Below are 23,053 nucleotides of genomic sequence, written 5' to 3'. Positions count from 1 at the left end.
TACGGGCCAAATTATTTCAGCACACAGTTCTGCTTAACTAAACTGCACGTTGAAAATTCATTGCAACCTTTCAATGTATTTTTTTCTTATGTCTTCCAGTTTGATGGCAGTCACGCATCATCACTCACTGATTTAAAAGAAGACAACTCTGAGTAGTGCTTGAGAACAAGCTGGAGATTCAAAAACAGCATTCTAATCCTTCTTTATTTCTGATATTTCTTCTTCATTCTAGGAAGCAGGAAATCAAATACGTGGAAACATGTCTGGGAAACCAGTTCTGCACTATGTCAATGCACGAGGTCGAATGGAACCAATAAGGTGGCTGCTTGCGGCTGCCGGAGTTGAGGTTTGTCTATGGTTGTTCTACTAAAAGAGTGTTACAAATACTCATGTATAGAATTCCTCTTAAGAAATGCACAACTGCAACGAAGCATAAGATCACTACTACCTTGCCCTTTGCAGGAGCAAATTCCTGTTTCACTTCCAAGCATCATATGCTGAGCACACTGTTAGCATTATGAATGCATTTTTCTTGTGACTACTCTAAGAAATCATTTAAAAGCAGAACTTGGCTTAATGTCCTCTAATCAGAGGAGTCAAGTACTTGAACTTCTTAAGGCCCGTAATTAAATCTCAATGTACAAATCAGCATGTATATTATGCCTATTAAAACCAAGTTTATCCTTGAACATACTGTATATTATAAAACACTCATTGTTTTAACTTAAATTATTGCTACATAATAGAGCAGGGAGTGTGAGTTTTATGAGCTGAGCTTTTTGTTTGCTGTTGTGATGGGCAATGTGCCAGAAAGCTGCAAGGAGCACATGGTCTCCATTCCTCCTTTTGTCAGCTTTTGAAATTCAAGCTCTAACATGAATCCACTTTTCCAGCATGAATATACCTATTCTCCTCCTTGCAACACCTCTTGCCAGTGCTCGGTACAGAAGCACAGAAACACTGAATCACATCTTCACAGAATGGTTTGGGTTGGAAGAGAACTTAAAGACCATCTAGTTCCAACCTCCCTGCTACAGGCAGGGACACCTCCCTCTAGACCAGGTTGCTCAAAGCCCCATCCAGCCTCAGGGAGGAGGCATCCACAACATCCCTGGGCAACATGTTCCAGTATTTCACTACCTTCACAGTAAAGAGTTTCTTCCCAGTGTGTAGTCTAAATCTACTCTCTTCTAGCATCATGCTCATTGTTTCTTCACAAGACAAATTTTTGTGCTTTGCATCACCTCAGGTTTAGCCAAAATGTGATGGGCACAGAAATAAAAATCTGAAAGGGAGAGAGATGAGGAGACAATATGGCAAGGGCAAACTAATTCTTTAAAACCTGATTTACCTTTTCTTAAACAAAATCCCCAGCGGCACTGCTTTTTGGGCTCTTGTTGTCTCATGACAAGCAGACGTTAAAGTACGCGGTCAGAACAGTTTTTCTTCTCCATTCCCTACAGTTTGAAGAAAAATTTTTGGAAACAAAGGATGATCTCCAAAAGTTAAAGTCAGGTAAGTTTCCTTCCCTTTTCAATAATCAGATAATAATGATGACTAGAGTTGTTTGTCCTGAAACATGAAAGGAATCTTAGACACAATTCCAATCATGAATCTCTTGAAAAGAAAACCCAGACTGGCTTGTACAGGTGGAATCACAGCCTGCAGACGTCTGTAGACACACATCTGGCCCTGCCCCTGCTCAAGCAGGGACACCCAGAGTACGTATCCAGGACCACATCCAGATGGCTTTTGAAGATTTCCAAGGAGATTTTCACAGCCTCTGGGCAACCTCTGCCAGTGCTCCATCACCCACACAGTAACAGTGTTTCCTGGTGTTCTGATGGGAATTCCTGTTCGTACCCATTGGCACTTGCCCTATGTCAGTGTATTTTCTGCAATCAGATCATCTTGAGGTGCGAGCACAAATGAAAACATCGTTACTACCAAAAGATTTCTGTTTGTGTGCAAGCCTGTCTTTCTGTGGCTCCAAAAGTGGACACAGCTGACACGATAGCTGCCTCAAGAAATGTGATTTCATGCTGCAAATACTCTGTTTCTTTCAGCAGTTCCCAGAGGTATTTTGTCTTCCTCCTTCCTAGTGTAAGACTTCGACAGACAAATCAGGGATTTATACAGCTACTATCTCACACCAACTGGTATCTGGCATATTCAGGAATCACGTGAATCACCCACCATTATTCCCTGCTTCAAGCATGGTTTTGTAGAAAGTCAGTGTAAAAGTCAAAAGGATAAATATTAACAAGTACATTAACATTAATAACAGCAAGCACCAGTACAGGCTGGGGGATGACCTGCTGGAAAGGAGCTCTGAGCAGAGGGACCTGGGTGTCCTGGTGGATGACAGACTGGCCATGAGCCAGCAGTGTGCCCAGAAGGCCAAGGAGGCCAATGGTATCCTGGGGTGCATTAAAAAGAGCGTGGCCAGCAGGTTGAGGGAGGTGATCCTCCCCCTCTACTCTGCCCTGGTGAGGCCTCAACTGGAGTACTGTGTCCAGTTCTGGGCTCCCTGGTATAAAGAAGACAGGGATCTCCTGGAAAGAGTTTAGTGAAGGGCTACAAAGATGATACAGGGCTGGGAACACCTCCGTTATGAAAGGCTGAGAGACCTGGGTCTTGACAAAAGAAGACCCAGAGGGAATCTGATCCATGTCTATAAATATCTAAGGAATCGGAGGTAAAGGAATGAGGCTGGACTCTTCTCAGCAATGTGTGGTGATAAGATGAGGGGAAATGGCCACAAACTGAAGCATAGGAAGTTCTGCACAAATGTGTGTGGGAACTTCTTCACAGTGCAGTGACGGAGCAGTGGCACAGCTGCACAGAGAGGTGGTGGAGTCTCCTTCTCTGGAGACGTTCAGGACCCACCTGGACACCCACCTGTGCAACCTGGGCTGGGAGCTGCTCTGGCAGGGTGATGGACTAGATGGTCTCTACATGTCCCTTCCAACCCCTACAACTCTGTGATCCTGGGAACATTAAACATTAACGGAAGTCTAGGTTTTCAACATCCTTACTAGGATGCATAGGAAGCATAACAGAATTACGTACACAGTAGGTCAGATCGTTTAGTCCTCAGAATCTGTATTGACCTCAACAAAAATCAAGTGAATTAGGGCCACACAGTTCTGGACTTAAGTTTTTCAGCATATGACTGCTGAAGGATCTCCATTTGGGTACTTCTTTGTATTTGAAGAAACTTCAAGAAACTCATTACACGTTATTAGTATGTCACTAATAAATGGTCTTATGGCAAAGCTTTCCATACCATATTATGAGAATGAGGGATGAAAAATAAGAATGGTGGTTATTTTCCCATATCCCTGCAGGTGACCTTCAGTCACACTGAGCTTCTCTTTGTCGTCTTCTTCCCCAGATGGATTCCTGCTGTTCCAGCAAGTGCCCATGGTAGAGATCGATGGGATGAAGATGGTGCAGAGCAGAGCCATCCTCAACTACATCGCAGCAAAATACAATCTCTACGGGAAGGACCTGAAGGAGAGAGCCCTGTACTGTACCAGTACTGCCTTTGTTTGTTAGCATGCAGCTAATACTACTTGTCTGCATAACAAATTGTGTTGTAACACAGAATATCTATCTCTGCTCACATTCAGAGTCACAATGATTCAGCATATTTTGTTAGAGCATGTGTTGAACTTGAATGTGGGCAATGTCTACAATAGTAATAAAAAGCTAGATAAGGCAGGCAGAAAGGCATAAAGGAATTCATAAAGATCAGAGTTCAGTACAGTTATCAGAGGAAAAAGAAAAGCAAGAGCACTGGGGAACCACGGTTTAACCTGAAGTATTCTAAAATGCTTCAATGTAATAAGCACATTTTAAGGTATTTATTAGGAATTGTATAGACTGCTAGTTTGATTAAACACAGCTGATGAGAGCTTTAGCATGGCTTTGGATACACATATGCCAATTCTGTATTCATATTTGCAAAAAAAAATTATTGCAGAGAAGTATCTCCTCTGGTGAAAAATGAATGGGTACAGGCTTTTACTGAGGGGTTCAACTAGTTCCTGTTGTGCTGTTTTTCAATCTCCAGCTGATTCTCAAACACTGCTCAAAGTTGTCACTTTTTAAAGTTGTCACCTTTTCCTCTATTTGAGCTGACCAACTGGCTGTGTTCCTTTCAGAATTGACATGTATGTGGAAGGAATGGCAGATCTGAATGAGTTAATCATGAGGAGCGCTTTCCAACCAGAAGATAAAAAGAAGGAAGAACTTGCAAATGCTTTGGACAAGGTCACAAGCAGATACTTTCCAGTTTTTGAGAAGGTATGTGATATATTAAGCAGCTTAATTAATATTATTTTTCTGAAACACCAGCTTTCATCTACACAAAGATTTTTTATTCAGGTCATCAGAGGAAAAATTAGCACATAAATTGAAATGCTATGGTTGGGTAGGAGTGGATGGGGCAGGAGACAGGATACAACAGAGGGGAGAGAAGATGCTGCAGATCTAGGAGATATCCAGTACACACTGAGTTCCACAGATGAAAAAAAGGGGAAGATGGGTAAGCTGGGTGTCAAGAAACTGAGGTACAGGCTGCATGCAGAGAGCCCCCACTGCAGCATTCCCCAAAGTGAAGAATAAAGAACTGAGAAATAAGGGAGTTCACCATCACTTGAAAGTGCCCAAAGTAATCCTACTACGTCCTTTGTAAATTTTGTACATTTGACAGTTGTGTTCCATGATGCATAGACAAACACTGAGTGAGGCTCTAATTATAAAAGGTACAGAAGTGAAGGCAAGAGGGCTAGACCTCAGCTGGCAGGAAAAATAATGAAATGCATATATATATATATATATGTGCAGAATAGAGAGGACTGCTGTATAATAGCTGTGATGACAGAGTGGTCAGGTAATCAGTTTGTACTGCAGATGTTCTCATTACTCTTCTTTGCTTCAGGGACAATTCCATGAGAGAATGACCTTGTTTCAAGTAACGTGAAGTGGTACACGCATATTTCACACCTACTTCTGGTCCCTGTTCTGTGTTTTTAGGTTTTGAAAGACCATGGACAAGACTTTCTTGTTGGCAACAAGCTGAGCAGAGCAGATGTGCATTTACTTGAGACCATTTTAATGGTAGAAGAGTACAAGCCTGATGCACTTGCAAAATTTCCTCTCTTACAGGTAATTATTTAGACAGTTTTAATGGAAATAAACCATAATATAAGCAGTGGTTTAAACTGCTTGAGAAAGTGTGGGTGTGGGGAGGTAAGGAAAGAAGTGAAAATAAAAATAGGTTCATAGGTACATTAGGTTGGAAAGGACCTACAAGATCATCTAGTCCAACCATCCTCCTAACACCATCCCTAACCACTGAACTACTAAATCAAATCCCTTAGCACCTCATCTAAACGCTTCTTGAACAGCACTAGGGATGGTGCCTCAACCACCTCCCTAGGCAGGCCATTCCAGTGCCTGACCACTCTTTCAGAGAAAAAATGTTTCCTCTAATCTATATCTTCACCTTACTGTCCTTGTAATATTTTGGGAGCCAAACCTGCATGCAGTGCTGGGGGTGAGGGCTGCACAGCACAAAGCAGAGGAAGACAAAGCCTCCCCTTGCCTGTTAGCAGCACTGGGCCTGGGGCACCACAGGGTGCATTGGCCCTTTGTGCTGCCAGGGCATTTTGCTGGCTGACGTTCAACTTGTCATCAACCAGAACACCAGATCCATTTTCACTGAACTGCTCTGCTGCCTGTTGTCCTCTACTTCATACATATATCCAGAGTTGCTCTGTCCTAGGTGCAGAATCCAGTGTTTGCTCATGTTAAACTTCATGTTGTGGGTGTCTGCAGACTTTCAGTTTGGTGAGATCTCTTTCTGCAAGGTCTCTGCACCCATTATTGAGTCAACTGCTCCTCTTGACTTAGAATCACGTGCAAACCTCCTTTGGATGCACTTGAGTCCTATATGCAGATCATTTATAAGCATACTAAAGGACTGGGCCTAAATAGGGCCGCTGGGGACCTGCCATCAGGCTCATGTAACATAGTGAACTGCTATTCTGATGGTTACCATTGTTCTTGAGGATAGCGCTGTATGCTCCATAAAACTCTTTTGTTTTTTTAGAGTTTTAAAGCAAGAACAAGCAATATCCCCAACATCAAGAAATTCCTGCAGCCTGGAAGCCCGAGGAAACCACCTGTGCAGGAAAAAGAAATACCAAAACTGATGGCAATTTTCCATTGAGCAGCAACCTGAACCCACTGAAACTCCATTTCACTGTCTCTGTGTTTGCTGAGAAGCAAAGTGAAATTAACAAAATTAGCGAAAATGTTTATAATGTCTCTTTCCTTGGCCTACGGCAAATAATTCCAAAGCAAATAGCTCAATTAGGGGTACACTGGATGAAACTGTGTCTTAAATAGTTAAGAATTTTCCTCCAATAAAGTCTCACTGTTGACGGTCAAGTGTACGCTCAGTGACTTCTTGCTGCTCCTCGCACATCGGAGGACTCTCCGCTCTCTCTTACCGCCGCTCCCCAAAGTTAACCGGGCGAGCCGGCAGCGGGGGAAGGAGGGGGGCAAAAGCCCCAAAGGCAGCGCCGTATCCCCGCAGCGCTGCCGCTCAGGGCGCCCCAGGGGCGGAGCATCAGCCGGTAGCGCCCCCCCGGCCGCTCCAACCCCCGCGCCCGATAAAGGCGGCGGGGAACGGTAGCGTCGGGGTTGAGGTGCTGTTTGGGGACGGTGATTTCTTCTTGGCCTCCTTCAGGAGACTCTTTCCAGCTCGGGAGGTGGAAGGAGCTGGGCCGAATCCCGGAGGAAACCGCACTCTGGTAAGCAGTTGCAGTGCCCAGGGCGGGCTGGCCGCAGCAGGGTCTGTGTTCCGAGGTCCCTCTGCCCGAGCAGCCCGGTGGAGCTGTGCAATGGCGAAGAGCGGTTGTGTTCCGGCCGCGGGCTGCGGACGCGCTCTGCACTTTGTTTCTGTGCTTCTTCCTGCGAGGCCGGTGCTCGCGTTGTTTTAAACCGAAAAGCCGAAACAACAGGAAAAAAACAGAAACAAAAAAGCAACCAGTGCTCACAGCTGTAGCTGTCGCTCTGTTGGGTGTAGCTGAGGCCCGAGGCAGAAGATAGAGGTGGTTTGTGATTTCTCTTCAGATCAGCAAGTTCTGTTCAGATCAGCAGTAGTGCTGCTCTGGAAAGGTACAAGTTTGCTACTGGGATGTGATGTGTTGCTTTTCCAAGGAGCGTGTGTTGCCGAGCTGTAACACAGCCCCTTCAGCACTGTGCCACGGTAGTCGGTGTTCATCCCAAAGCCTGAAGCTGGGTCCCTCAGCAGTGCCATTGTTGGAAGATGTCTGCTCTTCCTCTCCTGCCCCAAAGCTCCATCCCTTGGCCATTCCCTGAGGGAGCTGTGATGGACAAGTACAGGCCATGTTGATGTGGGGACATTTTTCTACAAATGCTTCTTTGGTGTTTTTTTTTTTCTCTTTTGGATCAGAGCTCTTTGCTGACACTGGAAAACATGGCTTTGGGTTGATTAACAGCCAACTCTCTGCTCTGGGGGAGGTCAGCACAGTTTGCTCTTTCTGCTTAAGCTGCTTGCCCTTGCAGAGAAGTTCCCAGCCTGTACCCACATGCTGGAGGTTGGAGCACTTGTCCAGTGCTTGTCCAGGCTGTGAGAGCCTCCAGTGCACTTCTTCCTTGGTGGGGAGGGGACTCACGACCATCGTCTGTTTCCAGAGTACCTGGGAAATAAGTAATACTGGAAAAAAATGGTGTTTGGGAGCGCTTTTATTGTGTGTAGTGCAAGTCACTCTTGTGCAGATCATGGTGTAGTGTGTGTTTGTGTGTGGTGTAACTGTAATCAGGCGCTCTCCTAAACACCTTCCTACTGTTCAGGTATTAGGCACTAGCAGCTCTAGTCCGACTGTGACTAAATCAAGTCTTTGTTATCACACACGTATTTATGTGAAAGGAGTACTTTGCTGAAAGAGGCTGGGGTGTCTGGGAATCTGCAGGGCTGGATGTTAGCTGAGCAGAGGTTTGGAGCACCCGTAGTGTGGGTTGAGCTGTGCTGCGAAGCAGTGGCTGTTCCTCTTCGAGCATGTTGAAGATGCCACCCAACATAATGGACTTCAGTGGAGATGGCTGTTTCTGTACTCGCAGTAAGGCTGTTCGTTGCCCAGAAGACACAAACTTGTGCCTGTGGTGCCTACAGCTATTAAAGTGGTAGAGTCATTAGGTAGGTGGTGGAGGCAAGGGGAGACCGTGGGATACTAAACTCTTTAGAGTCAATGCAGGTATCATAAACAGCTGGCGGTTGGCCCTCCTGATAGCACTCTCCTGTCACCGCCTCCTACTCTCATTAGCAGCAGTCATTTTCCCCAAGTTAATGTCTTTGACAGTAAGAAAGAAACACTTGTGTGTTCAAAACTGAGGTTCTTCAGATGAAAAGGTGCTGAGTGAACATCCCCTGCCTCAAGAGGAAGGGAAGGGAATGAAGATGATGAAGTAGATGAAGTAGTTGATGCAGCCTATGTAAAGAGGTACAAAACTATAAAATCGTGACATATTTTAATCAAAATTTGATTACTATTCTGGTATCTTTTTAAAAATGATTAAGATCATTGGCAGCTCCAATTATTTTTAGTCAACAAGTTGCCATACGCCGAAAATGGGAAGAATAAAATTTGGTGCTGGCATGATTGTCCTAGCTGATGGTGACAAGAGTTCCGTATGTGCACTGTCAGCATGAGTCAGGAATTCTCTTCTTGTAGGTAATAATGGGTTAAAACTAAATGTTTTAACTGATTAAGAAGTAGTGTTACTCAACAGCAGAGAAGTGCCTTTAGTTTGCTTTGTAGGAGGGGCTAAAAGCTCTGTGAACTCAGGGCAAAGCTGCTGAGAGTTCCAGTCTGTGAAAGATAAGATTTTTTGCTTTGGGATATGCATAGGGAATTGTATACTTGATGCTAAAGGCAGTGGATTGATTTTGTGAATTAAATACTAATGTGACGCTCAACTATCTGACGGATCAGCAAGATGATCCAGCAAACTGTAGTTCTGCCTACCTGGCCTCTGTATCAGGGAAGGTCCTTAAGAAAATTTTCTTCATTGCAATGACACGGCTTGTGCTGGACAACCTGGGATTCAGGCATAAACTGCAAGGGTTCATGTAAGGAATGTCCTGCTTGACCAACGTGATCTCCTTCTATGACCAAGCGACCTGCCAAGTGGATGAGGGAGAGGCTGAGGTTGTGGTCTACCTAGACATCAGTAAAGGCTTGGACTCTGTTTTTCAGTACTCTTCTGGAAAACCTGGCAACACATAGCCTGGACAGGCATACACTGTGCTGTGTGAAAAACTGACCGGATGACCAGGCCCTGAAATCTGTGCTGTAGGGACTTAAATCAAATGCAGTTTTCACATATGGGACCCTCATTGCAGCAAAAGAAATCGAGGCCCTGGAGTGTGTTCAGATAATCTCAGTGAAGATGTGAAGGGTCTGGAGTACAAGTGTTATTGGAGTAGCTGAGGGAACTGAAATTGCATGATCTGGAGAAGAGAACACTCAGGGGTACCTTATCACTTTGAATGAGAAAGGAGGTTTTGGTGAGGGGGTGTCGGCCTCTTCTCCCAGGTAACTAGTGATAGAGCAAGGGGTAATGGCCTGAAGTTGCACCAGAGGAGGTTCAGTTTAGGAAGGGAGGTTCAGATATTGGGAAAAAGTTGTTCTTAGCAAGATTAGTCAGGTATTACACCAGGCTGCAGAGGGAAGTAGTGCAGTCACTGTCCCTGGAGGTGTTCAAGAAAAGGGCAGATGTAACACTGAGGGTCATGGTTACTGGGCATGGTGGGGATGGCTCAGTGGTTGGAGAAGAGGATCTTAGAGGTCTTTTTCAACTTCAATGGTTCTGTGATACTAATCTGTGAATGTGTAGAAGGATGGAGAGGAGTGTCCCCTCTGACACATTACAATGGATGCTAAAGTCTGCCAGAGAAACTACAGTAATTAGTTTTGTCTTGGCATACTGCACAGCCAAACTTTCAGTCAGAGCAGAACACATTGGGCTAGAAGTGGACTTTGCTTTACATGTTCTGCAGTATGAGCCACTTGCTGCCAGAACACAGTTCTGCTTAACTAAACTGCATATGTGAAATACCACTTTTCAATACTTTCTCACTCGTTTCCTCTGATGATTTGATGACTGTCATGCATCATCAGTCATTGGTTTAAAAGGAGACAACTTTGAGCAGTGTTTAAGAATCAGCTGGAGATTGAAAAACAGCATTCTGATCCTTCTGTATTTGTGACAGCTCTTTATTGCAGATATCAGGAAATCGGATACGTGGAAAGATGTCTGGGAAACCAGTGCTGCACTATGTCAGTGTACGAGGCCGAATGGAACCAGTAAAGTGGCTACTAGCAGCTGCTGGAGTTGAGGTTTGTTTTTGTTATACTAAAAGCAGGTGGCAAATACCCATTTATAGTATTCCTTATAAAAAAATGGGACATACCAGCAGTTTCAGATTCTCCATCTAATGCATTGCACAACCATCACCAAGCAAATGATGACCAGGTTCCTGTTTCTTTTCCAGGCGCCACGTGTCAGTCCGTCCCACTGTTAGCATTATCCATTCATCTCCCTTGTGACAAGTGAAAGAAATCATTTAAAGCCACAGCAGCAGAACTTATCTTCTTATCCTCTAATGAGAAGAGTTGAGCCCTTCAAGTTCTGATGGCCTCTAGTTTACTCTGAATGTCCAAAGTAGCATATATGTTATGCCTATAGGTGTGCAGGTGGATTGCTGTGAAAGTAATGCCCCTTTGTGATGTGTCAGTAGAGGCTGAACCTTCCTGGCAGTGTTTGATTACATTTTGTTGCCGTGAGAAAGATGGCAGCAGAGGGGCAGTCTGACACAATGGCATCTGACACGAACGTGCGTATGAAGCAAAGGTGTGGGACTGAATTCCTCCATGCAGAAAAGGTGGCATCCATTGACATTCATCAGTGTTTTCTGAACAGTTATGGAGGATAAACAGTGGATGTGAGCACAGCGAGGCGCCTCAGCAGCTTTCAACAGCGATGTGAAAGACAAGCCATGCACATAGCCATGCAGATTTTCACTGACAAGGCATGCAGACTCTCATTCATCGCTGATGAAAATGCATAGCTGATGGTGGTGACTGTGTTGAAGAAGAGTGTTTTGTTGCTGAGAATTTGGTCTATCAAATAGTATAACTGTGCTCTTTGTATCCGTTGTAGTTTCCATGGTGGGGGGGAGGGGGAGAGGGGAAAGGAGGCATTACTTTTGGAGCAACCTGGGTAGGTTCTTGCCCTGAAGACATCTCAATTGAATGGGAGAGAGATGGGGAGGCAATATGGCAAGGGCAAACTAATTCTTTAAAACCTGATTTGGCTTTTCTAAAACAAAATTCTCAGCAGCATTGCTTTTTGGGCCCTTGTTGTCTCATGACAAGCAGACATTAAAGCATGCAGTCAGAACAGAGTTTTTCTTCTGCTCCCCACAGTTTGAAGAAAAATTCTTGGAAACAAAGGCTGACCTCCAAAAGTTAAGGACGGGTAAGTTTCCTTCCCTTTTTGATAATCAGATAATAATGATGATCGGAACTGTGTGTCCTAGAACATGAAAGAAATCTTTTGTCTCTTCAAAAACCAAACCTAGAGTGGCTTGTACAAATGGAATCACAGACACACCTTGCAGTAAGCATCACTTCGAGGTCCATCTGGCCGTACCCCTGCCCAAGCAGGGAAACCCAGAGTAGGTAACCAAGAGCACATCCACGTGACTTTTGAAGGTTTCCAAGGAGGAGACTCCATAGCCTCTGAGCTCTGTGCTCCATCACAAACTCAGCAGCAGTGTTTCCTGGTGTTCAGATGGCAGCCTCTCTGTATCCATGTGAAACCATTGGCACTTGCCCCGTGTCAATACATTTCCTGCAGTCAGATCATCCCAAAATTCATTCATATTTCAGGTTGCCACAAAGCTGTTGTTTAATAACCTGTACGAACCAGAGTTCTAGCTCTCTGAGTTTAACGTGTGCTTGTGGTGCACTGTGGTTTTCCTTGCAGCATTTCACCTTGCTGTCTTTACATTCCATTGCTGTGAGACTGGTTACTGGCATTTCCTCCAAACCCAATTACACATCCATGCTCATTGCTTGGCTTTTCAGAGATGGCTGAGCTGAGAGTGGCTTTTGCAATCCTCATCTTCCTCAGGGATTTATGCAACTACAGTCTCATATCAAGTGGTGTTCAGCTGTTCCAGGAATTGTGAGAAACACCAACCACTATTCTGCAGTATAAGGTCAAGTCTTGGAGACTTTGAGATAAATATTAATGTGTGTATTAACACTAAACATGGGCACTGATATTAACAGTACTCTAGGTTCCCGCAGGACTTTTTCCACATAGGTTCATAAGGTTGGAAAGGACCTACAAGATCATCTAGTCCAACCATCCTCCTATCACTATCCCTACCCAACTACTAAATCAAATCCCTTAGCACCTCATCTAAATGCTTCTTGAACAGTGCAACCACCTCCCTCAATCAAATTTTTTATGACATCAAATTTTTTATGACGGTGAGGAAGCGTGCCACAAATCAGAAATAGTGGTGGTTATTTTCCCACATCCTTGTAGGTGATCTTCAGTCACACACTGAGCATCTCTTTGTCGTCTTCTTCCCCAGATGGATTCCTGCTGTTCCAGCAAGTGCCCATGGTGGAGATTGATGGGATGAAGATGGTGCAGACCAGAGCCATCCTCAATTACATCGCAGCAAAATACAATCTCTACGGGAAGGACCTGAAGGAGAGAGCCCTGTACTGTACCAGTACTGCCTTTGTTTGTTAGCATACAGCTGGTACTGCTTGTCTGCCTAACACAAGAATATGTCACTTCACATTCACACTTGCAAGATGTTTAAATTCAACAAGTTTTATTATGTCATGTGTTGACTGTAACCAGAGGTGATGTCTACAATAGTAATAAATGTGGTGATAAGATAGGAAAAAAGGCAGATTGGAGTTTATGATGTTTAGAGATCAATGCTTTATCAGGGGAAAAAAAAAAAAAGCACTGGTGGGTTCCATGTTTTCACCTGAAGAATGCTGAAAAGGCTATTGAGTAGAGGTCAAACATTTTAAGGTATTAGGAATTGTGTAGTCACATATGCCAATTCTGTAATTTGGTTTGAAAAAAATTAATGCAGAGAAGTATCTCCCCTGGTGAAAAATGAATGGGTTCAACTAGTTCCTGTTGAGACCTCTAGTTGACCTTACCAACTGGCTCTGTTGCTTTCAGAATTGACATGTACGTGGAAGGAATGGCAGATTTGTATGACTTAATCATGCACCATGACTTCAAACCAGCTGATAAAAAGGAGGAGGATCTTGCTAATATTTTGGACAAGGCCACAAACAGATACTTCCCTGTCTTTGAGAAGGTACGTGGCAAAGATTTAGTAGCTTAATATTGTTTTCCTGAAACACCAGCCCTGATCTACACAGTCTTTTATTCAGGAAAAAAAAGAACGGAAAAATTAAACATAAATGCTTTGATTTTACTGGTAGTGGGCTGAGGCTGAAGGCAGAGCACCACAGAGAAAACACTGCAGATTGAGGTTATATACAGAGCTGCAATAACTCAGGACATGCTGTGTTCCACAGATGTCCACATTTCAGTCTGTATGCTGTTTCTGACAGAAGCCACAATAGCGTTGGCTTTTACATGAAGACTCCTCAAGTACAGAACCCTCTGACCAAACATGCTTTAGAAGAATTGCACCTTGCATACAGATGAAGGATTGCAGGTCCTTCAGTAATATAAAAAAAAAAAAAAAAAGGAGGATGGGTAAGCTGAAAGCTAAGTGTCAAGAAACTGAGGCACAGGCTATGTGCAGAGAGCCCCCACTGCAGCATTCCCCAAAGTTAAGCAGAAAGAACTGAGAAATAAGGGAGCTCACCATCACTTGAAAGTGTCCAAAATAATCCTACTATGTCCTGGGCTGAATTCCTGTCCTTTGTAAATTTTGTATGGTTGATGGTCATGTTCAGTTAAGCTTCGACCAACTCTGAGTGGGGTACTAATCGTAAGGGTACAGAAGTGAAGGCAAGAGGGCTAGACCTCAGCTGGCAGGAAAAATAATGAAATACATATATATGTGCACAGTAGAGAGGACTACTGTATAATAGCTGTGATGACAGAGTGGTCAGGTAATCAGTTTGTACTGCAGATGTTCTCATTACTCTTCTTTGCTTCAGGGACAATTCCATGAGAGAATGACCTTGTTTCAAGTAACACGAAGTGGCACACGCATATTTCACACCTACTTCTGGTCCCTGTTCTGTGTTTTTAGGTTTTGAAAGACCATGGACAAGACTTTCTTGTTGGCAACAAGCTGAGCAGAGCAGATGTGAATTTACTTGAGACCATTTTAATGGTAGAAGAGTTCAAGCCTGATGCACTTGCAAAATTTCCTCTCTTACAGGTAATTATTTAGACAGTTTTAATGGAAATAAACCATAATATAAGCAGTGGTTTAAACTGCTTGAGAAAGTGTGGGTGTGGGGAGGTAAGGAAAGAAGTGAAAATAAAAATAGGTTCATAGGTACATTAGGTTGGAAAGGACCTACAAGATCATCTAGTCCAACCATCCTCCTAACACCATCCCTAACCACTGAACTACTAAATCAAATCCCTTAGCACCTCATCTAAACGCTTCTTGAACATCGCTAGGGATGGTGCCTCAACCACCTCCCTAGGCAGGCCATTCCAGTGCCTGACCACTCTTTCAGAAAAAAAATGTTTCCTCAGGTCTAATCTAAATCTTCCCCGGCGCAACTTGTGGCCATTCCCTCTCGTCCTGTCGTTATTTATCAGGGAGAAGAGGCCCACCCCCTCCTCACCACAACCCCCCTTCAGGAAGTGGTTGAGTGCAATAAGGTCTCCTGAGCCTCCTCTTCTCCAGACTAAACAATCCCAGCTCCCTCAGCCGCTCCTCATAAGACTTGTGCTCCAGACCCCTCACCAGTTTTGTTGCCCTTCTCTGAACACGCTCCAGGGCCTCAATGTCCTTCTTGTAGTGAGGGGCCCAAAACTGAACACAGTACTCAAGGAAGGAGATGAGGTTGGACAAGCATGACCTGCCCTTTGTGAACCCGTGCTGGCTGGGTCTGAACCCTTTATTGCCATGCACGTGCTGTGTGATCTCCCTCAAGATCATCTGCTCCATAACTTTCCCTGATACCGAGGTCAGGCTGACGGGCCTGTAGTTCCCCAGGTCTTCCTTATGACCTTTCTTGTAGATGGGAGTCACATCGGCAAGCCTCCAATCTTGTGGGACCTCTCCAGATAACCAGGAATGCTGATAGATGGTAGAAAGCGGCTCGGCAATCACCTCTGCCAGCTCCCTCAGCACCCTTGGGTGGATCCCATCTGGCCCCATGGACTTGTGGCAGTTCAGATGGAGGAGCAGGTCTCTGACCATCTCTGCTTGGATCACAGGGGGTGCATTATGCGCTCTGTCCCAGACTTCCAGGTCAGGGCAAGTACCCTGTGGACAACTGCTCTATCTGTTAAGGACAGATGTGAAGAAGGCATTGAGAACCTCAGCCTTTTCCTTATCATCTGTGGTTACATTCCCTGCCTCATCAAGTAAAGGAGAGAAATTTTCCTTAGTTTTTCTCTTGCTGTTAATATATTTGTAAAAGGATTTCCTGTTCTCCTTTACAGCAGTAGCCAGTCTAAGTTCAAGCTGGGCTTTTGCATTTCTAACTTTCTGCCTGCAAATCTTGGCAAGTTCTCTGTGGTCTCCCCAAGTAGCCTGTCCCATCTTCCAGAGGACATACATTCTTCTTTTCTCTCAGAGTCTCAACAGTGGTTCATCCACACTGGTCTTTTTCTTCTCTGGCTCAACTTACGGGACTCCAGGATAGCCTGCTCCTGTACCTTTAAGATTTCCATCTTGAGGAGTATTCAGGATTCCTGGACCCCTTTAACCCTCAGGAGCAAGTCCCAAGGGACCCTTGCAACAAATGTCCTCAACAGGTCAAAGTCTGCCCTCCGGAAGTCCAAGGTAGCAGTTTTGCTAGTCACTCTCTTGACATCACCAAGAATAGCAAACTCCACCATTTCGTGGTCACTCTGGCCAAGACAATCCCCAACCTTCACATCTCCTACTAGTTCTTCTCTGTTAGTGAAGAGCAGGTCAAGCAAGGCATCTCCCCTGGTAGGCTCTTGCACCAGCTGTGTCAGGAAGCAATCTTCCACACATTCTAGAAATCTCATGGACTGCTTCCTCTGCGCAGTATTATATTTCCAGCATATATCAGGGAAGTTGAAGTCCCCCATGAGAATGAGTGCTGGCCATCGTGCAACATCTACGAGTTGCTTATAGAAGACCTCATCTTTTCTTCATCCTGACTAGGAAGTCTATAACAGACCCCCACCATGATGTTACCCCTAAAGACCATCCCCCTGATCTTTATCCATAGGGACTCTACTTTATCATTTCCAACCTCAAGCTCTTCAACATCAAAACACTCTTTGATATAGAGAGCTATGCCACCACCCTTTTTTCCCTGTCTATGCCTTCTGAAGAGCTTGTAGCCATCAATCCCAGTATTCCAGTCATGGGAGAGGTCCCACCATGTTTCTGTAATAGCCACAAGGTCATAGTTAGCCTGCCTCACAATGGCTTCAAGCTCTTCTTGTTTATTGCCCATGCTGCGTGCATTGGTATAGATGCACTTCAGCTGAGATATCTGCCTCACCCCTTTCTCCAGCACAGCCTCCTTAGGCTCTTTACTGGTGAGCCCTGTTTTATCCCCTTCCCCCATCACAGCTAGTTTAAAGCTCTCTCAATGAGTCCAGCTAGCTCCTGTGCTAGGATTTGTTTGCCCCTTTGAGATAGGTGCATCCCATCAACAGATAACAGGCCAGGAGCCGAGTAAACTGTCCCGTGGTCAAAAAACCCCAAGTGTCTGTCTCTACACCAACCTCTCAGCCAATTATTCATCACCTGTGTTTTCCTAGCCCATTCTGTGTCCTTCACCACCCCAGAAGGTATGGAAGCAAACACCACTTGTGCTCCCACCCCTTGAACTAATCACCCTAAACCCCTGAAATCTCTTTTCATAGTTCACAGGCTTCTCTAAATTTTTTCATTGCCGTCTGCCTGAACTATGAGTAATGGATAGTAGTCAGTGGGGCATATCAAATCCATATCCAGCATTCATTCACTCATGTTAATGTGGTGGGTGACTGCCAGTCTTGCAGTTTGTGGGGATCTGTCTCTGCAAGCTCTCCCTACCTCCTAGAGACTCAAATGCAAACCTCCTTCGGTTGTGTTTGAGATCCACATCCAGAGCATTTATAAACCCTCTTTAGAGAAATGGCCCTAAACTGCAGCCACCAGGAACCAGGCACCAGGATCATGTCACCCAGTGTAGTGCTACTCTGAGAGTTGTCTTTGGTTGTTAAGTATAGTGCTGTTTTCTTTTTGTTTGGTAGAGTTTTAAAGCAAGAACAAGCAATATCCCCAACATCAAGAAATTCCTGCAGCCTGGCAGTCCAAGGAAACCACCTCTACAGGAAAAAGAAATACCAGGCCTGTTGGCAATTTTCAGTTGAGCAGCTACCTAAACCAACTGAAATTCTGTTCCACTGTGTCTTGTGTTTCCTGTTTGTAATTGAAGAAATTGGTTTAATTTCACTACTTTCATTTGTACGTTAGCAAATGAAGTTGTTATCTCAGTTGTCTCAAATGAAACAAACTGTCTTAAATACTTCAGGAGTTGTCCAGAAATAAAGTTGATATTAAAACGTACATTCAGTGACTTCTTGCTGCTACTTACACATCTGAGAGCTCTCTTGTTCTCTCTTTCTGGTGTTCCCTGGCGTTGCTGGAGTAAGTGGGAGCTCAGCCATTCTGGAAAGAGGTTGGCAGCGCGTGCAGGCTCTGTCCTAACAGAGATGAAGTGTTTGAATTCAGCTTTCCTCTGAACTCAGATATTTCTCGGTTTGGTGTACTTTGGGACTGGGGTCCTATTGCACTTGTGCTATGTCAGTAGCATCTCCGCCTCATGAACGGCCTCTGCACCAATATCTCCTTTACCAAACAGCCAGCTGTGGGCACCAAGTGCACTGGACCAAAAGAGGAATGCTTGAAGCCAACAGCAGAGTGGAGAAGCTGTCAGGGTTGGAGGAAGGGAGGCTCTGGCTGGCAGCAGATGCTAGCAGGTCCTTGATGTGCACAGCTTTGTGGCAACTGATGCTGAACTCAGTTTTGAGCTGCGTGTAATAATCCCTGGAATCCAGCTCTGCTACTCAGAGTCCAGCAAGGTTGAGGTTGGGTACGTACATGGGCGTTCAGTACTGGCCGGCAGCGACACTGGCTGGGGTAACCCGCGGGCGGCCCTGGTGCTCTGAGTGGCTTGGGCGTGAGGGGAGCAAGGCCTAGTCTTTTGTTATCACACACGTATTTATGTGAAAGGAGTACTTTGCTGAAAGAGGCTGAGGTGTCTGGGAATCTGCAGGGCTGGATGTTAGCTGAGCAGAGGTTTGGAGCACCCGTAGTGTGGGTTGAGCTGTGCTGCGAAGCAGTGGCTGTTCCTCTTCGAGCATGTTGAAGATGCAACCCAACACAATGGACTTCAGTGGAGATGGCTGTTTCTGTACTCGCAGTAAGGCTGTTCGTTGCCCAGAAGACACAAACTGCGACCACAAGCTAAGCAGGACAGAGAGGGCGCAAACTAGGGGGAAGTTCACCTCAAACTCTAAGCAGACAGTGTACTTCAGAGGAGCACCTGCTGATGTGAATGTGCAGAGAGAGCTCTAAAAGCAACAGTCAGTAGGTAACACTCTGGAGCTATGTTACTGATAACTGCAAGGCTATCATGTGTAAACATATCTCTGAGGTTAAAAGATTGTTTGGTTACATAACTGCCCAGCCAGATTCAGAGCATGGAACTCAGGAGAAATGTGTCATGGGATATAATGTGTGAGTTGGGCCTTTCAGGTGTGCTGAACACATGCAGCGACAGTTCAGAATAAACAAGAAGTATCCAGTTGCTTTGAATCATACAAGACATCAGATGTGATCTTAGTATGTGCAGCAAGGCAGGGCCTGGCATATCCCTGCAGGTCTCACATCTGAGGCTCCCTTCCCTCCATTCCCTCCTCGTCCTGTTAATATGATAATGCAGTTTGTGCATGCACCAGTTTCCCTTCCATTTTAAAGACTGCCTTGGAATTCTGAGCATAGCTCCAACCCAAGCCAAAGTAATTCTGACACTAATTATGAGAGAGGAGAAATTGCCAAAATCTGTTGATGCAAAACTTTCCTATGCTTTGTCAGGAAATGTGTTTGTGTATGAAAAACAATTATTATGTATATTTGTCATATTATTGTAAAGGAAGACACCAACTGGGAATAAGCTGGTGGCCAGCAGCAGCACCAGTGTTGAATATTCATAGTTAAGGTATACATTTGATATTTTCCCTAGCTTTAACACCTGTGTGGTTCATCTGAACTGAAAAGTACTTAAAAATCAGATGCCTTCAGACATGCCAGATATTGACCTTTGGAGTGCATACTGCTGGCTTTGGTTTGGATATCGGCTGCAGCTCCAGGGTTTGGTGAGGGATTCATCCTGTATGGATTTAGGTCTATTGAAAGGAGATCAGCAGCAAATCTGTGCTGTCCATTGTTATCTATAAGGAGCACCAGAAGGAGCAAGCTCTGTCCTGTAACAGCTCATTTCTCTGACTACAGTTTGTACTCCCACTGTGTAGCAGCCGCAGGGTATCCTGGCCCACGTTCAAGCCTGGGGTGATTCAGCAGATTTTCACAGAGCACACTGACCCTTTGTGCCTGTGGTGCCTACAGCTATTAAAGTGGTAGTCAGGTACGTGGTGGAGGCAAGGGGAGACCGTGGGATACTAAACTCTTTAGAGTCAATGAAGGTATCATAAACAGCTGGCGGTTGGCCCTCCTGATAGCACTCTCCTGTCACCGCCTCCTACTCTCATTAGCAGCAGTCATTTTTCCCAAGTTAATGTCTTTGACAGTAAGAAAGAAACACTTGTGTGTTCAAAACTGAGGTTCTTCAGATGAAAAGGTGCTGAGTGAACATCCCCTGCCTCAAGAGGAAGGGAAGGGAATGAAGATGATGAAGTAGATGAAGTAGTTGATGCAGCATGTGTAAAGAGGTTCAAAATTACAAAATCGTGACATATTTTTATCAAAATTTGATTACTATTCTGGTATCTTTTTAAAAAAAACACTAAAGGTCTTTGGCAGCTCCAATTATTTTTAGTCAGCAAGTTGCCATATGGTGAAAATGGCAAGTATAAAATTTGGTGCTGGCACGGTTGTCTCAAATGATGGTGACAAGTGTTACATATGTGCACTGTCAGCAGTAGTCAGGAATTCTCTTCTTGTAGGTAATAATGGGTTAAAACTAAATGTTTAAACTGATTAAGAAATAGTGTTACTCAACGGCAGAGAAGTGCCTTCAGTTTGCTTTGTAGGAGGAGCTAAAAGCTGTGAACTCAGGGCAAAGCTGCTGAGAGCTCAGAGCGAGTTCCAGTCAAGGTAAGATTTTTTGCTTTGGGATGTGCATAGGGAATTGTGTACTTGAAGCTAAAGGCAGTGGACAGATTTTGTTAATTAAATGCCTGCAGGTGCATTATTTGCTAACATGGCTTTGTGCAGAGGTTGGTATAAAAAGTGAAGAAAAATCAGTTTAGATCTCAGAAGTGTGAAGTGGTTCCTACTTTAGAGACAGTGGCATGCTACTTAACAAGGGTGACATATTTCGCTGTAGACATTTGCTTTCTGCTTCTGTTCATACTGCAGCTTTTGTGTTGACTTGTTTTTCATGACTGTGCTGCGAGTATAAACTGTGTACTGCCTACGCCTTCACTGTGTTTGCTGTGCCATGGTCCTGAATGGAGCAGGTGCCCATGTGCCTGGAGACAGTTACTGCTTTAACTTCCAGCATGAGCTGCAGCTGAATTGAGCAGGTGTCACGCTCCAATATAAAGGAGGGAGACGAGGTTCTTTATATGTATATGTATACCCGATGGTGAGATTAAGACACAACGGGTCAAATGTTAGCCCAACCAGTTTATTACAAATACTAGTTGCTTAGGGATATGGGGAAGGGAAGGTGTGCGATAGAAAAGAGATGAAAAGCAAGGAGACTTGGCAGAAAGCAAGAGAGATATAATCACCACCGTGGATCCAGCGAGGTTCGTAGTAGGTCCGTTGATCTCAGGAACTTGTCTGGTCACCGCGGGGGATGGGAGAAGGCGGCAAGCAGGCCTCAGGGTCCGTCCTAAGTCTCTTCGGGAGTTCTCCTCAAAGATTTCTTCTTTGGGAGTTCTTCTCCAAAATCCTTAGTTCAGTGAAGGCCTTTTATCCCCATTTCTCAGGAGTTTATTTGTGTGTGACATGTCTGGCCCAACAGATAAGCCAGCAGCGGATGTTGCCTTCATTGCCATGCAGGAGCATTGTCTTTGTGGTGGTAAGCTTCTCCAAGCCGTACTCCCACGGGAAAGACTATTTGCACCTATTTCTGCTTATCTTTACAACCGTAAGCAGAGACAATGGCACCATAACACCCATCCAGATAACCGGCAGTTATCAGTCAGAGTCTTGTCACCAGAAAAGGCCTTACGAAGCAAACTTTGAGACAAAAGAAAACAGTTTCTGTCTTTCACACCACCCGGTGGCTCAAAGATTGCTTGAAACTGATGCGCAAACATCTGTCCACGGTGGTGAGGGAAAGTTAAAAAACAAAAACAAGCAGAAGGGAAAAGAGGGGTGGGGGGAGTAAGGAGGAATTAAATGTTACAAAATTGCTGTAACAGATTTCTCGGGCTTAGTTACAAATGTTACTCTGATCTGTTGGTTTTGTCCATCATTAGTTGAAGCAGTTACAATGTGCATTGAAGTTACAACATATTGAATAAATTGAATATAACAGGGAATCATGCAATAAATTGAATATAACAGGGAATCATGCAAGGAATAGACAGAAGTGTTGCAACTACACACAATAGTTAAAATAGAATACATTTCACCCATGGGCCACCCGGAAGGCCAGGAAAAATAAGATCAGAGTCCAAGCCTTTCCAAGTTTGGATAGCAACATGGGCAATTTTCCATATACCCTGGGCAATTTGTTAAACAGCTTTACCATTTCCATCGATTTTAGACAACAACTAGAGTTATTCACTTTGTCACAAACAACCTATTCCTTAACAACATACCAAGCACTAACTGGTTTTGCAATGCATTATCAGTACTTCTTGCATTGGTGATTTTAATTCTCAGAATGCATATCTAGTCTAATTCAACAATACGTGGATTTGCCATGTAATGTTTTCAAAGATCATAGATGGAACAAACATGTTTTCTAATAGGCTGAGTGAAGGTATAACTTCACCACGCTGCAATACTGCATGTTGCTTCAAGGTTAAATATGAACCGAATTGTCATTTAAGCATCTCAAAAGCGATTGAAATGCTGACAGAGATATATACTAGTTTGGCAAGTTCAAGTATTGTTATAATCATAGAACTTTCGCAGGATAGTGTGTTTAGCATATCCCATAATATAAAACATTAGAGAAACATACACAGAAACATCACAGAAACATACACCTTACTCAACAAAACATAAACACTTTCCAACAACCATGTTTTGGATGGAACTCCTGGACTGGTGTTACAATAAACAACATAATGGGTTTCTTTTTTGTGGCCACATCTGACAGACACTAGATGGGTCCTTTGGTTCATTTCCAAATTTATTAGGAAGTTGGAAACACCATAGCAGAGTTACATGCAAATCATAGTCAGTTTGATAAAAAGAGGTAGAAGAAGGGATCAAAAGAAACGGCATTACTGTGCAGGGAGTAGCCAGTAAGCCACAAAACCTGTGAAAACTCAAACCCAAGTGTGACGCGCCTAAAGACAACACCCACACCCACAACAACCTGAAACACAATACTATGCAACCGAA

At 44.3% G+C, this 23,053-nt stretch overlaps 3 protein-coding genes across 3 annotated transcripts in view; all 3 read left to right on the top strand.

The window, feature by feature from the left end:
• The first annotated feature begins 206 nt into the window (after positions 1-206).
• Positions 207-6,310, top strand: LOC136045127 (glutathione S-transferase). The gene is made up of 6 exons (XM_065730830.1): positions 207-346; positions 1,464-1,515; positions 3,398-3,530; positions 4,170-4,311; positions 5,044-5,175; positions 6,122-6,310. Exons 1-6 carry the CDS (start codon positions 260-262, stop codon positions 6,239-6,241), a joined length of 666 nt encoding a protein of 221 aa, XP_065586902.1. The 5' UTR covers positions 207-259; the 3' UTR covers positions 6,242-6,310.
• A 468-nt stretch (positions 6,311-6,778) lies between these two features.
• Positions 6,779-17,848, top strand: LOC136045129 (glutathione S-transferase-like). Its single transcript, XM_065730833.1, has 7 exons — positions 6,779-6,827; positions 10,326-10,439; positions 11,529-11,580; positions 12,710-12,842; positions 13,324-13,465; positions 14,378-14,509; positions 17,533-17,848. Exons 2-7 carry the CDS (start codon positions 10,353-10,355, stop codon positions 17,650-17,652), a joined length of 666 nt encoding a protein of 221 aa, XP_065586905.1. The 5' UTR covers positions 6,779-6,827; positions 10,326-10,352; the 3' UTR covers positions 17,653-17,848.
• LOC136045124 (glutathione S-transferase) overlaps positions 6,783-23,053 on the top strand; it is a 37,313-nt gene continuing 21,042 nt past the window's right edge. The window contains exon 1 of the mRNA XM_065730828.1: positions 6,783-6,827. The gene's annotated coding sequence lies outside the window, so the exon portion shown is untranslated. The remainder of the gene's footprint in view (positions 6,828-23,053) is intronic.

Source organism: Cyrtonyx montezumae, unplaced genomic scaffold (genome assembly GCF_038088225.1).
Source record: "Cyrtonyx montezumae isolate F1298 unplaced genomic scaffold, pur_monq_1.0 scaffold_13, whole genome shotgun sequence".
NCBI classification, from domain to species: Eukaryota; Metazoa; Chordata; class Aves; order Galliformes; family Odontophoridae; genus Cyrtonyx; species Cyrtonyx montezumae.
This window is presented reverse-complemented; position numbering and strand designations above follow the sequence as displayed.